The sequence below is a fragment of the Apium graveolens genome, chromosome 4, assembly GCF_009905375.1.
Source record: "Apium graveolens cultivar Ventura chromosome 4, ASM990537v1, whole genome shotgun sequence".
NCBI classification, from domain to species: Eukaryota; Viridiplantae; Streptophyta; class Magnoliopsida; order Apiales; family Apiaceae; genus Apium; species Apium graveolens.
In genome coordinates, this window is record NC_133650.1 from 271,788,941 (window position 1) to 271,806,964 (window position 18,024).

Below are 18,024 nucleotides of genomic sequence, written 5' to 3' on the forward strand. Positions count from 1 at the left end.
TTCATCATTTTCTGATCTCTCTGATGTCAGAAGTTGTTCTGAGATAGTTCTTCAACAAACATTTCTCAGCACATCTTAGTTCATCAATCATTCTCCTTTTAACATCTTTAAGCTCTGCAGTATCTTCACCAGTTTGAAAGATTGCAGCTCTGAGATCATTGATCTTTGCTTTTCTCAACTCCTGATCTAGTCTTATGACATAAGCTTTGCAAGACTCCAGATTGAATTCAAGTCCCTTAATACCAAGATATGTTCTGATCTGTGCATTATTAGGCTTCATATCAACAATATCACCATTGTGATCTCTGTACTTTGGAACATATATACTGTCAGACTTAACAGAATAAAGCATTTTCTGTCTCTGAATCTGTTCTTTTAAGTAGTTTGCAGCAGTCTCTGTTATTCTGTCATCCACTTGAAGTAAGAAAAGTACATGCTCCAATTCTTCAAAATACTTCAATGGAATGACATTTTGTCTTATATGATAAACCCTACCATCTGTCATGAAATACAACATGATGTATTCTTTCAAGTAGGTATGGTAAACCATCTGTACAGATTCCAGTTGATTCAATCTCTCAAGAGTTGCTCCAATACCTGGTTCACTCAAGGAAGTTGGATCATTGGTAGTGTTGTGTACTCTTCTTTCATCAGCACTTCCCAATCCAGTTTTATCTCTAGCTTCCTTTCCAGTAACTACTCTTGCTTCAAAACCACTTGCAGTAGTCTTCAAAGATTGAGTCTGTTTTGCTTTAGTGAATCCTGGTAAGAGTGTCTTTGATCTATTTTATGATATCAAGTTAACTTGAGCTCTGTCAGAGGTTACTTGCTTCTTCTGAATATCAGAACTTACAATTTCTTGACCCTGAACAACTTGAGTCATGTCAGAGGTTGTTTTAAGAACTTTTCTTGAAGTCAGAGCAAGATCATCCTTTTCATCAGTAATTTCTTCTTCCTCAGGAGGTACATAAACCTTGATAGGTTCACCAACCTTTTCTTTACCCTTGGATCTTGGATCTATCTGTGGTTGTGGTCTAGCCAACGTTGCTTCAGTATGTGTCCTTTCTTTGATCACAATGCCTTTGAGTTTTGGAAGTGAATTTTTACCAGAAGCTTCAGATTTAGATGTGACTTTCTCTGATTTAAGTCTAGCTTCTTCTTCCTTTAAACTTTCCAAGTCCATTCCTGGATTTTCTTGAAGAAATAACTGTCTTGACATTTCCTCATCAAGATCTAGAAGTTCATCAGAACTTATCCTTTTACCAGCAGCAGAACTTATTCTTTTCCCAGTATCAGAACTTGTCCTGTGACTAGCTTGTCTTGATGTAAACCTTCTACCTTGACTATGACCGCTACCCATTCCAGAGTATCCTTGATCATCATTTCCATCATCCTTTCCTTGCAGTGTCTTGTTAGTGTTGCATTTGGACTTAATTACCTTCTCCCCCTTTTTGGCATCAGCAGGTAGTAAAAGAGAGATAAGTAATTCCACTGAGGATTGGATTTCAGTAAGTTGCGATTGCTGAGAAGCTTGATTTGTCAGAATGTCATCAATCTGAGCTTGTTGTTTCTCTTGAGTTTTCTCAATATAAGCAATACTGTCAATGGTAGGTTGAAAGAACTTTTTCTTATCAATTTTCCAAACTTGTTCTTGTTTGATAAAGTTCTCCTGAATCTTGTGTAGCTCTGCATGAGTAGTTGAATGAAGACCTTGTAGATGTTTAATACTCAATGCAGTGACTCTAAGCTGGGTTTTTAAATCATCAGAATTTAACATTTCATCAGCTTTAGTCAAGTGCTCAACAAGATGTATTGCAGTTGGAACACATGAAACTGAGTTCCATTCCTTAGTCCACTCCTGACTTGCAGGAGTTTCACTCCAAGGTACTGGTGCATCCCCAGTGACAAACTTCTTTACCAGTTCAGACTTAGGAAGAGTCTGTTAAGGAGTATGTCCTGAAGGACCTGCTTCATCAGCATCTACAGTTGGAGCAGCATCACCAGTATCTCCAGCATTTGCAGCATCAGAACTTAAAGAATCAGTATCTTCTGATAAGACAACAGTGTGAGTAGCAATGGAGGCTTCAGCATCCTCTAATTGCTGATCTGATACTAAGTTCTGATCAACAGCCATATCCTGATGCTCACCTAAAGTCTGATCATCAGCATCTTGATGCAGAGAAGGTGTTGTTGATAACTCTGGAGTTTGAACAGCATCAGTAACATGTGTTGTGGAAGGATTATTTGCTGTTGAAGCTTCTAAGAGAAATACTTCAGACACAACCAAGTGTTGAACATCAATATCAGCACTTGTGCCTGGATCAACAAGAGACACAGATGGTGAGTTAGCCTTGTCAGATACAGCTTCCTGAGATGGAGTTGATGGAGAAGAAGTGACTGGAGCAAATTCCTTGTCTTGTGAGATCAGAGATCCTGATCCCCTTCCTTAGCTGCTTCATCTTCATCATCTGAAACTGGCCTTTGTGCCCTCTGTTTCTTGTATTTCCTTGTTGATTTGAATTCCTTGGGAGTTTCAGGAACTGTCATTCGTCTAAGCCTCTTGAGAAGCCTAGAACCCCCAATTTCAGAATCCTTCTGAGAAATCTCTTTCTCAACTTCAGATACAACAGGTTCTCTAGCAGGAACCGGTTCCTCAGAATCAGATTCATCTCTCAATGCAATCCTCCTTCTCTTTTGAGATGTTTGAGGAATATTCTTTGTCCTCTTTGGCTTGGAAGATGAAGGTTTCACAGTAGGTGCTGAAGATGAAGGTCGAGCAGTCTGTGAAGTTGAGAGATAGGATTTGAGATATGTTCTGAGGGTAGGTTGAGTAGAATGAGAGGTAGCTACTGAGGTTGATGGATTTTGGGTGTTTGGAGTTGGTTGGACATCAGAGTAAACAGATCTATAAGTATCAGGATCAGCATTTACCAGGATCTATTTTACAGACTTAGGAATCTGTAATGGTCTAACCACTTTTTTCTTAGTATCAGCATTTACCAGGTCATTAAAGTATCGTTTTGCAACCTTAAAAGGTGGGGTTTGAGTGCTGACTAAATGAGGTTCATCAGTACAATAAGTGTAAATAAGTTGACAGAATCTAGCAAAATAAACAACATCTCGATCCTCTGTCATCCTATCCCCAATAAAACCAATTAAACCAGTTGTAAAATCAAAATGAGTTTGATGAATAATAGCATACCCTATGTGCTGACTCAGAATTGGGATAGCATCAAAATTTGAACATTTGTTCCCAAAAGCTTTGGTGATGCAATCAAAGAAGAAACTCCATTCTCTTCTGATATTAGCCCGTTTCAACTGTCCAAGTTTCGTCAGACTCTTTTCATATCCCAATTCAACCATTAACTCCCGAAGGGCTGAGTCCTCTAGAATTGAGAAAGTACAATCTTCTGGAAGATGTAAAGCCCTGCGTACTGTACCAGGAGTGACTACAAAGGATGAATCACCCACTTGGAAGATAATACTGGGAGTTCCACGTTAACCACCATCATCAAAAAGTCCAGTCCTCCAAAACCTCAGAACTTGTTTGCTTGAAAAGAATTCAGGCTGTGTTAATGCATACCCAACCTCACTATGTGCAAGAAGATCTTGCACAAAGTGCAATTCAGATGGAGCTTCAGTGTGATCAAGAACTGCAGCATAGTTGTTGGGGACAAACTTAGCTCCATCAATGATTAAATCCTTTGGTGCCACGTGAAAAAAAATAAGATTCAAGTATGTCTGTTAGGTGTTTGAGATAATGTCTGTATGAAAAACCAACGTGAGAAATAAAGAGAAAGAGAGTAAAAGTAAGGAGAGAGATAAAATATGAAGAAAATAAAAGATTAAAGAAATCTTCTCTATGTTATACTTATACTCTGAACAAAAATGTTACCGTTGGACACCTGTCAAACATGCAGTAATAACGGACAGTTACTGGGCTCGAGAAAACAGGAATCATTACTTACCCATTTGCCTAGTTTCAAGGAAAAACCGTTCCATTATTCAAGAGAAACAGTTTTAATTCAAAATTTAAACCGTTATCACTGATTGAATTATTTTTCACTGCATCATTGATATTCTGAAAATACATCACATGAAAATGACCAAGATAAATTAGATAAGTAAGTGCTGAAAATGAATCAGAACTTAATATAGAACAAAATTTATATGGTCATCAGAATATCAATCAGGATTTATCAACACAAGATAAAATAACTCAGAGACAAAATCTTAAAGTAAAAACAACTTTCATTAATATATCAAGACAATACATTTATGAAATGGAAATTACATCAATACTTATACAAGATTTTCCCTAAGCTTCTAAACCTAACATCAACAGCCTTAGTCCTAGCTAAGAAGCCTGACAAAGCTGATGATGAAGAAAAACAGGAAGAAGACGAGATTAAGTCATCTTCTTCTTCCTACTCTCGACAAACAGAATGGCGAGTCGGATGATTCGCTCTTGCTGGCGGAGACGATGAAGATGAAGTTCTCTTCGAACGGCCACCAGATCACGGTTGATAACCTCTGGAAATTGAATCCAGAGATTGTGAGGAATGTTGGTGATAGGGTATGGAGTTGGAATTCCATTCAAAAAGACATGAACAGTCTCATCACCATAATTGTAGAACCAGCCAAATTCAGCCATTTGTGATGATAAGTGAAAAACGAGAGTGAGTTTGTGATAAAAGTGTGATGGGAAGGCTGATGTGAAGTGGTTGCTTATATAGGCAAGAGAATGCCAGGAGACGCAAAGAAATTGAATGCTGACAGGTAGAATTAATCCTACCTCGTCTCCCTAGACTTTGAAAAAGAATAACATACATTGGAAAGAGGAATCATGGTTTAAAATGCACAAGAAACAAGAAACAGTGGACTATTCAAGGACGAATACCATTAATCCTAATCATAGTGACTATTAATCTTCCACTTCAACATATTCTAGTTTGAACTGAGACTGTTATCAAATTTTATTCACAGATAAGCCAAGTAAAGGATTAGACTGAGAAATCAGAACTTAGACCTATACCAGAACTTAAGAGTCATCAGAACATAATTTCTTAACTCGAAAAAGGAATGCCCATCTTAGTAAATCCTCATACAAGTTCGGAGTTATAGACTTCAGAACTTAATCATCAGAACGTGTAACTAGAACTTGTCCTCAGAATTTGTGCAATAATGACACAATGACTGTTTATCTAAAATAACATAGACCACCACAGAAATTTTCATCATTCAAATGGAGTGATTAGTGTGTGCATTAAGCTAAATAACAAACAAAGAGTAAAGTCTGATTCACTTCAGTACATCTTAGAAATAAGGCATAACTAAAATTTTTGCTAAAGAGCTGTCATTGTCCTGAAACCTACTGATGAATGAGTTCATGCTTGAGTCCACCTCAACTGTTTTGTGCTAATTTTATGCATCTTTTGAAATTCTATTTTACAGTGGCTTCTCAGTGTAAGTGAGTCACGACTGTTTATCAGAATTTATGCTATTATCAGAGTATTTCTCCAGTAATCATAGAGTGTGAAAAGTCAACAAGAAAATATTTTGCTTTTCTAATGCATATCTACTTAATACCAGCAATGCACTTGGGTCGTCCCTTCCACATTTGTACTCTAGATCTCAAAGGAGTACCTGATTTTATTCTTTGATCTTTTTGCTTTTTCTTTTGATAAGTGAGGTTTATCAGCACTTAGTACATTCAGCAGTTTTACTAGTATCAGAACTTAACAGATGAGTAGCATTATTCTAATTTGTGACTTAGTAATAAGATATACAAAGTAAACTTAACTAAGCTCAATTATCAGAATTTGCTAGTGTCATAGGGTTTCCACTGAAATAATTACTTCTTACATGAAATCATTTGTTTATTGAAGACTACTAGGTCAGTATCTAGCACAGTTATCCTCATAGGATTGAATAGTTACTTGAACAAATATATCACTTATCAGAGTTTAGAAACATATATCAGACAACAGTCAGTACTTAAAAACATTTATCAATTAAGCACAGAATACACAATGAGATTAATTCTGTAAATACTGAGCATAAAGTCTGATAACACAGAACAAGACTAAGCAGATTTAGAGAAAGAACCTGAAACCATTCCAAGTTCATTTACCAATCTTGTAAAAGTAGCTTCACACAGTGGTTTTGTGAAGATATCTGCTAGTTGTTGATCTGTGGGAACAAAATGCAATTCCACTGTACCTTCATCCATATGTTCCCTGATGAAGTGGTACCTGATGCTGATGTGCTTTATCATTGAGTGTTGAACTGGATTACCTGTCATAGCAATAGCACTTTGATTATCACAGTAAATAGGGATTTTGAAATATGTTAACCCATAATCCAGTAACTGATTCTTCATCCAAAGAATCTGTGCACAACAGCTTCCTGCAGTAATATACTCAGCTTCTGCAGTTGATGTGGAAATTGACTTTTGTTTCTTGCTGTACCAAGAAACCAATCCGCCTCCAAGAAATTGGCAGCTTCCACTTGTGCTTTTCCTGTCAATTTTGCAACCTGCAAAATCTGCATCTGAGTAACCTATTAGTTTAAAATCTGATTCTCTAGGATACCATAATCCCAGAGCAGCTGTTCCTTTAAGATACTTAAAGATTCTTTTTACAGCTGTTAAGTGAGGTTCTCTTGGATCTGCTTGAAATCTTGCACAAAGACAGGTAGCATACATGATATCAGGTCTACTAGCAGTTAGATAGAGTAGAGAGCCAATCATACCTCTGTAGTCAGTAATATCTACTGATTTACCGGTATCCTTATCCAGTTTTGTCGCAGTGGTCATTGGAGTGGATGCACTTGAACAATCTTACATTCCAAATTTCTTCAGCAAGTTTCTGGTGTACTTGGTTTGATAAATAAAAGTGCCTTCCTCATTCTGCTTGACTTGAAGGCCCAGAAAATAGCTAAGTTCCCCCATCATACTCATCTGATATCTTGACTGCATTAGCTTGGCAAACTTTTTGCAAAGTTTGTCATTTGTAGATCCAAAAATGATATCATCAACATAAATCTGGACCAGAAGTAAGTCCTTTCCATGGTTGAGGTAGAACAGTATTTTGTCTATTGTCCCTCTGTTGAATCCACTTTCCAGAAGAAACTGAGCTAAAGTCTCATACCATGCTCTAGGAGCTTGCTTAAGTCCATAAAGTGCTTTATCAAGCCTGTAGACATAATCTGGATGTTTGGTATCTACAAAACCTGGAGGTTGTTCAACATATACCTCCTCCTCCAATTCTCCATTGAGAAAAGCACTTTTCACATCCATTTGAAAGACAGTAAACTTTTTGTGAGCAGCATAAGCCAAGAATATCCTTATGGCTTCTAACCTAGCAACTGGTGCAAATGTTTCATCATAATCAATTCCCTCCTGTTGAGAATATCCTTTTGCAACCAGCCTTGCCTTATCCCTTGTAATTATGCCATCACTGTCAGTTTTATTTCTGAATACCCACTTTGTACCAACAACAGATCTATTCTTTGGTCTTGACACTAGGGTCCAGACTTTGTTTCTTTCAAATTCATTCAACTCTTCCTGCATTGCTTGCACCCAATCAGCATCTTGAAGAGCTTCTTCCACTTTTTTTGGCTCAGTCTGAGAGAGAAAAGAATTGTAAAGACATTCATTTGAAGTACCTGTTCTAGTTCTGACACCTGTATCAGGATTTCCAATTATCAAATCAGGTGTATGTGATTTTGTCCATTTCCTTGCAGATGGAAGGTTTTCTCTAGAACTGGATGCTCCCCCATGATCCATGCTATTTTCATTTTCATTTTATGATGCTCCCCCTGAAACTATGCTCTCTGAGTTGGATTCTTCAGTATTTAGATTTTCAGCACTATCAGAACTTGGCTTATCAGAACTTGACGAATCAGAACTTGAAGAGCCAGATGCATGTTCTGATGTTTCTTGAGATGTGGTAGGATCTTGAGTATGCTCCCCCTGCATAGGTGCATCTTCCTTTGACGTAGTCTCCACAATTTCAATAACATCAGAGTTTAATTCATCAGAGTTTACAGTATCAGGACTTAGACTATCAGGATTTTCTGTATCAGAATTTGAGTCTTCATTTTCAAATCTCAGCTGATCATGGTCAATGAAATCTGCAAGACCAGTAATCTTTTTGTCATCAAAAGAGACATTGATAGATTCCGTGACCACTTTTGTTCTCAAATTATAGACTCTAAAGGCTTTTGTGGAAAGTGGATATCCAACAAAGATTCCTTCATCAGCTTTTAGATCAAACTTTGATAGCTGTTCAGGATGAGTCTTGAGAACAAAACACTTGCATCCAAATACATGAAAATATTTCAGATTTGGCTTCTTTTTCTTCACCATCTCATATGGTGTTTTTCCATGCTTGTTAATGATTGTTGCATTTTGAGTAAAACAAGCAGTCTGCACAACTTCAACCCAGAAATAGGTTGGAAGCTTTGCTTCATCAAGCATTGTACGTGCAGCTTCAATGAGAGTTCTATTCTTCCTTTCAACAACTCCATTTTGCTGTGGAGTTCCAGGAGCAGAAAATTCCTGCTTTATTCCATGGCTTTTGCAGAGCTCTTCCATTATCAAATTCTTGAACTCAGTGCCATTATCACTCCTTAAAACTTTCACAGAGTCTTTGACCATTTTATCCAGATGTTTGATATGATCAATCAAGGTTGATGCAGTTTCACTTTTTGTATGCAAGTAATACACCCATGTGTATCTGGTGAACTCATCCACTATGACCAACACATACTTCTTCTTTGCAATAGACATGACATTTACCGGACCAAATAGATCAACATGTAGTAGATGATAAGGCTCAAGAATTGATGATTCAATCTTGCTCTTGAATGAAGATTTTCTTTATTTGGCTTTCTGACATGAATCACAAAGACCATCAGGAGCAAATACTGTGTTTGGCAATCTTCTCACAAGATCTTTCTTGACCAGTTCATTTATATTGTTGAAATTTAAATGAGAGAGTTTCTTATGCCAATTCCAGCTTTCTTCAATTGATGCTCTACTCATCAGACAGATTGCAGAACCATCAGTACTTGTTGAAAGCTTAGCTTCATAAATGTTACCACGCCTGTATCCTTTCAGAACAACTTTGCCTTTAGATTTACTTACAATTTCACAGTGTTCTTCAAAGAAATCAACATGATAACCTCTGTCACAGATTTGACTTATACTCAGTAGGTTGTGTTTAAGTCCTGAGACTAGAGCTACTTGTTTAATTATGACATTTCCAAGATTGATATTGCCATATCCCAATATTTTTCCAATGTTACCATCTCCATAAGAAACACTTGGGCCAGCTTTCTCCACAAAGTCTGATAGCAGGGCCTTATTTCCAGTCATATATCCTGAACATCCACTGTCCAGAACTAGAATATTTTTTCTGTTGCCCTGCAATCACAAAGACCACTAATTATTAATTTTAAGGACCCAGACTTGCTTGGATCCTTTGGCCTTATTAAGTTTGTTAACATTTGCAGCGGATTTAGCATCAGAGTTTATGTTAACATTTTTCTTATCAGAACTTACACTATCAGACTTTGAATCAGAATTTACACTAGAAGGAACAATGGAAACTTTCTTCAAAGAAGGTTTTATTTGATAATAATCATAGTACAAACTATGATATTCCTTACAAGTATAAATGGAATGCCATAAACTACCACAATGAAAATAAGGATTTTGTGGTTTGTATCTAACAGACTGACTCTTAACTCCTGATTTTGAAGGTAAGGGGTTAATATTCTTATTCTTCCTGCAAAAAGAAGCCAGATGGTTAGAACTTCCACAGTTATGACATGTTTTCCTAGGAGCATCAGGAACGGGTTTATAATCATTGCTTTTATTCACACCTTCCTTTCCATTCCTATTTTTCCTAGATGATTTTAGCTTGTTTGCATTCTTGACATCTTTCAGCTTATGCTTAAGCTGCTTCTTTGTCATTAAGCCTATGTTCACTTCAGCTGTCTTTTCCTGTTTTAGTTTGTCAGAAGTTGATTCCTTTGTAACTTCTGATTTTTCATTTTCAGACTTTACAGTTACAAACTTAACAGGTTTTAACTTTGGCTTTTTCTTATCAACAGACTTAATTTCTTCAGTTCCTTTATCTTTCTTATCTTCTCCATAACCTAAGCCCTTTTTCCAGTTTCCACTACTTAGCAAATTTTGAGTTGTTTTGCCAGAGTTAGTCCAAATCCTGATAATCTCTCTTTCCTTTTCTAACTCAGTTTTTAGAGATTCATTTAATTTTAGCACTTCATTCCTAACATAAAAAGCATCATCTCTATCCTTCTGAGTTTGATGGAACATGACTAACTCTTTTTCTAAGAAATCATTTCTTTTCTTAAATGCAAGATTTTTAGAAGTTAATCTTTCACATGTTTAAGTTTGATCTCTATAACTAACAAACATGGTTTTAAGATATCTTCTCAACTCATTAATATCATCAGTATGAAAAGCATAAGTAGTCTGAGGTATCTTTATTTCAGCAGCTTCAGAACTGCTCTCAGCACTTTCTTTATCAGCATTTGCCATCAATGCATAGTTTTCCTCACTTTCAGAGTCTGAGGTGTCTGTCCAGCTTTTCTGCTTTGTGACAAGAGCCTTGCCTTTTTCACCCTTTACCTTCTTGCAGTCAGGAGATATGTGGCCTTTCTCACCACAGTTATAGCATTTAACATTGGTGTAATCTCCTCTGTCAGACTTTCCTCCTCTGCCTTCAGATCTTCTGAAATTCTTTTTATCAGAACTTATGCCTTTCCTGGAAAACTTCTTTCCCTTCCTGAACTTCCTGTATGCAATCTTTGTGATTCCTTTCACCATAAGAGCACACAGCTTCATCATCTCCTCATCAGCATCAGTCTCAGGCAAGCTTTCAGAATCTGAGTCATCATCACTCTCAGAACTTGATGACTCAGTATCAGACTTTATGAAAAGAGATTTACCCTTGTCTTTCTTTGAGGAAGCTGCTTTGGGGAATTCTTCTTCAGCCTTAAGAGCAACTGTCCTTGACTTTCCTCCTTTCCTCTTGCTTCTTTGTTCCATCTCCAGCTCATGAGTCTTGAGCATTCCATAGATTTCGTCAAGAGTTGTTTCATCAAGATTGTAGTTGTCTCTTATTGTCGTTGCCTTCAAATCCCAGCATCCAGGAAGAGCTAACAGGAACTTAAGGTTTGAATCTTCAAGATAATACTCTTTATCAACCAATGACAAATCATTCAAAAGTTTGACAAATCTATCATATAAATCATTCAATGACTCATTAGTCTTTGAGTCAAAGTGTTCATACTCTTGAGTGAGTATTATCTTCCTGTTCTTCTTAATTGTGTCAGTTCCCTGACACCTTATTTCCAGAGCATCCCATATCTCCTTAGCAGTCTTGCAGTTGATTACCCTGTTTGACATTACATTATCAATGGCACTATGCAGTAAGTGTCGTACCTTAGCATCCTTAGCAATTGATGCTATGTCTTAAGCAGTATAATCACTCTTCTCTTTTGGTACGGTCTTTGCTGCTTCACCTACAACTGCAACAACGAGTTTTGGTAGGCTTAGTTGGAGTTTCTGTGTCAGACATGATTGTGTTTGGATCTTTAACTGTATGTGTGTTAACAGATAGGCTCTGATACCACTTGTTAGGTCACACACACTGTAGAGGGGGTGAATACAGTGTATAGTACACTCAAATCGAACTTTAAGAACTTAAGTAACAGAAAACAAACTTTATTGAAACAATAAACTCTGTTACAGTATGGAACTGTTACCTCTCAGTGATGAACAAATATCACGAGAACTGCTAGGGTTACAATGAATAATCTTCTCTAATAATGATAACACTTATAGTGTAAACCCTATATCTGTGTTTATATACTACACAGTTACAAGATAATCGCTAATTGATATGGAATATAATTCTGCTTCCTAAAATATATCAATCAGATATCTTTTCTTCCAAGTATTCCATTCTTTACGGAATTCCTTCTTCATGCATATCTCTTCTTATGTTTATCGTGATCTTCTTTCCTTTAATCAGCTACTGTCCTTATCTGATTGTCCTTCAGCACTTAAGTTCTGATATCTATCTTCTGATGATTATCTCCTCATAACATACGTACTGATATCCTTAAGTCCTGACTTCCAGTATAAGTACTGATCAACAGTTAAGTACTGATTTATCCTGTTCAAGTAAGATCTGAAAGCTAAACATAAAACATATTAGCCATGACATTATCAAATATATCTAACAGATAATAAGTTGTTGGTACATTTAGTAGTAGTATTTTACCCTATAAACTAGACAAAAGTCTTAAATCTTATCGATGTAGGAAAGATGTGTGTTACAAACTCCCCCGCTAAAACTCTTAATGCCCTCGTCAGGCCTTAAAAGATAGCCCATAGTATCAAGATCGTAGCTCTCTAGCCATTATGGGATAATACCAGTTGGCTTCGTGTCCCCACCTTCAGATCCCTGTCCATTTTGGAATATTACCACTAGCCTTCATGTTCCCGTCTCCGGTAACTTGACGAATCAAGCTTTGAAGAGTCGGCTATGATACCATATGTGACGACCTGAGTCAAATCCCGAGTTTTTTTTAAATCGGGTCAAGTTCGAATTTTTAGTCTAAAATAAGCCAAAGCCTACTGACCTAAATGTAGATAACTTGGTTAATTCACAAGCCCACCACAGACTTCTAAAATATCATGATTTATTGATGCATTTAGTAGTAGTACTTTACATTATAAACTCAATAGAAGTTCAAAATCTTCGATGTGTGACTGGGGTGTTACAATACGCCTTACCCATATCGAGTTTTAAGGTCATTAACTCATCCTTACCCTTCCTCTTTATCTTCAAATAATGCATTATTTCGAATGAAACCAATTCATTATCCATTATAAATCTCCTTGGAATAAAGGCACTCTGATTTTCAGCCACTACCAAATGTAACAGTTTTTTATGTGGTTTGCTTCCACTTTCATAATAATTTTCATCAAAACATTACAAAGAGAAATTGGTCTCATCTTCATAATCAAAGTTGGATTCATTTTCTTTTGAATTAACACAATATTCGTTTTATTTAGGCATTGGCTCAATATACCATCTCTGAAGAATTTTTGAACCAACTTAGTAACATCCTTACAAACTATACTCTGGTATTTTTGGAAAAGCTTTGGAGCCATTTGTCCAGTCCGGGCGATTTGTCGAGATACATTTAAAATAAAGTATTTCTTATCTCTTCTTCATCAATTGAACATTTTAACTATATGTTGTTGTTTATGTAATACACTGAATCACCTCATCTCACTTTGAATTCGATGTCTAAACAAGTTGAGTATAATATCCTGTAATTAACTATGTTAAACCATCGTGCCAATCGACCCAGAGTCCTTTCTTATTCTTCATTTTATCTATTTGTTATTTTGATTTCCAGAATGCAACTAGTGCTGCTTAGACCTTTTTCGCCCAAAAATCTAGTGTTGGTTTACTATTTACAGCTTTTTCTATATATGACTTTATTTTTTTTTTTGCTTCAAAGTCAAATCCTGGGTCTTTTTCAAAAACCGGCTCAACTCCCGATTTCGACTTCAAAATTAGTCGAAGCGTACTGACCCAAATACAACCAACTTGGATAAAAAACAAGTCCACCACATACCCCCAAAAGATTATGATTTGTTGGTGCACATAACAATAATAATTTTCCTTATAAACTGAACATAAATCACATATCTTATCGATGTTGGATTGGGATGTTACATGTAAGCTGTTCAATTTTTTTAGGACTACATTGATAGGTCTGGGGTCCGAGGACGTCCCTTCTAAATTATAAAGTTTGCCTTCCGCAAAAAGAGTCAACCATAGAGACGTTGTAATTGCATTGTCCAACCTAACTTGAGCGAAATTTTAAAATAAAAAATATGCTGCAATTTGTTTTTTTTCTTTCTAATGAGGTTCGAATCTTGATAAAGATAAAATATGTGCGAGTGTGTCAATTAGTAAAATAACTTGTATTTCAACAATATTCACGTGTTGCAGGCAGAATGTTTATTATCATCATAAATTAATTTAAAAAAAGAATAGGGCCAAGGCAAAAAAGATACAAAATTCATCACCCATGCAATGACGAAAAAGAAAGCAAAAAAAAAAAAATGCAAAACCCACGAAGCAAACAGAAAAAGCCCAAATCAAATGTTGAGCCCAATGTGGCATTACTAGGCCCAAATCAAAAGAAGCTTCTCGACATCGTCTCGTATGAGTATATAGAACAATCTCGACCATGTGTGTTTATTTGTGTGCGTCGGAGAAAGTCGATCGCTATTGAGAGTTAATCGAATAGGTGTCATCTCTTCTCTGTTGAAAGGTAAATTTTATTTCCTTACATATACACAGATACATGTGTCTATATACTCGTTCCTTGATATAAATTTTTTGCACTGCTAATAATTATAATTATTGTTAAGGTAATTTTAGTGTTTGCATATGTGATGTTTTAGAGCCATAATCATTATAGTGTGTTAATTTGGTGTCCAATTATAATTTTGTTCGTTAACTTTGATTTTGTTAAAAAATTAAAAACCCCGAGACTTGATAGTAAATTTTAAATTAAAGATTTGAGCTTGATGGTGCGTGTTTATGAAATTGTGAATTGATTATGATTAGATATCGAAAAATGATAGCTTGACTCTGATGTTATGTTCTTTACTGGGGAATGATATGTCTTTTGTATGAATATAGGGGAAAAGATGAGGGGTAGAAGTTATGGTTACAGTCCCTCACCACCAAGGGATTACAGGAGCAGCAGACGTCGGAGTCCTAGCCCGAGGGGTTATTATGGTGGCCGCGGTAGAGATGGTCCTACCAGTCTATTGGTTCGCAACCTTCGCCATGATTGTAGGTATGCATTTTGTGATTTATGTGTTTTTCGTGCTATACTAGTTTTGCTTGCTATAGGAATATATATTGCGAGTCGAATAAATTTCATTGTTGTAATAAAAGGCTTTGTTTTCAATTTTTCTTGATAAACGCTGTGAACTTTATACTCTCACAGAATTGAAGACATTTCTTACCTTTAAGATAGAGCTGGCGGAAGCTAGTTAAGATTTTATCCAGTTACTACTTTGTACTGAAGAACTTATGACAATTGAGTTATACACTTGTTCTTCTTAGTTTTCTTAAGTTTACAAGATGTATTACTAACATGAATATATTGATAATACTGGATTATATTGTTCTGAACTTTACAAGATGTATCTTTCAATTACTTACTGTTATGAAGCTTGCCTTAAAGTCTGTTATTTATTGTCGGGATTATATTGTTATGAACTTTACAAGATGTATATTTCAATTACTTACTGTTATGAAGCTTGCCTTAATGTCTGTTATTTATTGCGTGTTGACATTTTATTTGGTATATAAGAATCTCACAAGTTTTAAAAATTTTGCAGGCCGGAAGATCTCAGAAGACCATTTGGCGAGTTTGGTCCTTTGAAAGATGTTTACTTACCGAGAGATTATTATTCAGGGTAATTAAAGGCTGGCCTTTCTGTTTAATTTGGGCCACCATTATATTAATCTACTCTTTACTTTGAATTTTGACATCATCAATGCATCATAATTGCTCTGCTATATACTAGTAGATTTTTATTGGTCAAATTGCTTTATGGCGATTTGTTTTTTCTCTTATTGAAAGTTCTGAAGACCTACAAGTAATAAGACTCGATTCAAGATGTTCTTAATTTACGAGAAGATTGAAGGGGAAGTTGAGTGTCTGTAGATAAATGAAGATTATCTTGAAGTCACCAAGATTATCAAATCATTATAACTATAAAGTCCAACAAGGTTAGAAGCTGCTTAAATTGCATGACTGGATGCTTTTAAACTAAATTCACGGGGTAATTAGTCCTCCCGACATATCCTTTCATGTAATTACAGGATTGGGATTGATAGTCACATGCTCTAACCATTTAAAGGAGAAATTCCTCTGATATACATATGGAGTACTGTTACTTACCGTGTCTGTGTTTGTTTACTAGGGAGCCGCGTGGTTTTGGTTTTGTGCAATATGTGTATCCAGAGGATGCTGAAGATGCTAAATATCATATGGATGGTCAAGTGCTCCTTGGTCGTGAGCTGACTGTTGTATTTGCTGAAGAGAATCGGAAGAAACCCCACGAAATGAGGGCAAGGCAAGTTTAGCTATCATAATTTGACTATTAATTAGTCTATATTACTAGTACAATTGGCATGTCTTAGACTCATGTCTTAGACACGAGCTATCATCCTCCTTTTCTCTAGAAGATTTTAATTTATATATCTCCTTTTTTGATGGTATAGTTGGATATTGTTATTTTCAGGGGCCGATCATATGGCAGGAAACAATCGTCGGAGCGCTATAGAAGCTATGGGAGATCTTATTCTCGTAGTCCAGATTATTCACCTTCACCAAGGGCCAGGGGAAGAGGATATTCGAGGTATAGATTTGGTAGATTTTTGTAAAGCACCGACTTAAAGTATAAAAGATTTATTGAGATTCTCTTTATATCATTGGTATTAGAAAAGAACAACTAAAGGAAATTAAAGGTACTTGAAGGATAATGAAGCCCTATTTGTGTTAATCAAGTTGCATTTGTTCATGTAAAATTGAGCCGGTTTCTGAGTTGCCATCGCCCACCGGCAGTTTTCCATTCCAAATACTTAAGTATTTGTGTCTTATAGTTTTGTGCCTGGTTTTAAATATGTGAAACTCTTTATTTTCTAATACTTTTGAGGTGTAAATTTTGATATAGGTCAATTTCTCCTAGAGGTCGGAGCTACAGGGAAATGTCTCGCTCAAGGACTCCTTATGGCTCTAGGAGTCCTAGCAGAAGCCCAGTTAGCATTCGAAGTCCTAGCAGGAGCAGGAGCAGGAGTGCTGAACCTTACTAGAGGTGAACCTCTGGTGCAAGTTGGTTTCTCACCGTCCTTAACTAGTGAGCTGATATTTGATGTAAGGGATGATGAGGGATGACATTGGGTGTCTTATTTTTACATAAAAAGATAGTTAAATTGTAGTTGAGATTGAATTTCAAACTTTGTTTTATCTTGTAGTATTAGAGATTCACCAAGTATTTTAGCTTCATTCCTAGCCATCTGACTAGTCATCTTGTTTTTTCTATATTGCAAACCAACTCTTAGTACATGTTTGGTATAAAATGGGAAATTGTCTTTATAAATTTCCTAGGAAGTGAAAAATTGTGTAATGTTAACATACAGGAACTTGTGCTTTGTAAATTTCCTAGGAAGTGAAAAATTGTGTGGGAACTTGTGCTTTGTAAATTTCCTAGGAAGTGAAAAATTGTGTTAGGTTAACGTACGGGAACTTGTGCTTCCTCGGTATCCATTTTTCATGTTTTGTTAGATATGTACACCTATTAATGTAGGTGTATATCTTTGTGTTTAGCTGTTTTACAAGTTTTTATTATATATATAGGAAGTATGTATCACCTGGGCACTGGGGAGGTTGAGTGACTTGGGGTCAGCTACTTCATATCAAAGTACTTGTATTTTCTATTCTAGATACAAACACGGGCAATCATCGAGTTGTGGTTGGTAGGGATGATAGAGGTAAAATGAAGATTATGCGGGAGCTTTAGTAGGAGTACTCGGAGTAAGCAGTTTCACTCGGGCAGTAGAGTTTATGAAGACATGTTGAAGCAAAAGCAGGATAGTATAGTAGACCCAAGATGATTTTTCTACCATCTTTGTGCTTAACCTCCCACAAAAGGTGATGGCCAAAGAAGTATGGACTTTCTTTGACAAATATAGGTACATCAAGGACATTATCTTACTTATAGATTTGGGTTCATAAAGGTTGCGGATATATAGGCTGCAGATGAAGATTGGCCGGGGTAAATGGACTCTCAGTAAAGAACCAAGGATAACAGAAACTGAAATAAGCAACTACGAGTGATAGAATGCAGCATTCAAGGGTAAAATCGAGCGAAGTTAT

The 18,024-nt window shown here is 36.2% G+C and overlaps 1 protein-coding gene across 1 annotated transcript; it reads left to right on the forward strand.

Annotated features, from left to right (window-relative positions):
• The first annotated feature begins 14,300 nt into the window (after positions 1–14,300).
• On the forward strand, positions 14,301–17,190 carry LOC141720989 (serine/arginine-rich SC35-like splicing factor SCL30A). Its single transcript, XM_074523711.1, has 6 exons — positions 14,301–14,397; positions 14,772–14,931; positions 15,482–15,559; positions 16,070–16,222; positions 16,391–16,507; positions 16,823–17,190. Exons 2-6 carry the CDS (start codon positions 14,780–14,782, stop codon positions 16,959–16,961), a joined length of 639 nt encoding a protein of 212 aa, XP_074379812.1. The 5' UTR covers positions 14,301–14,397; positions 14,772–14,779; the 3' UTR covers positions 16,962–17,190.
• The last annotated feature ends 834 nt before the right edge of the window (positions 17,191–18,024 follow it).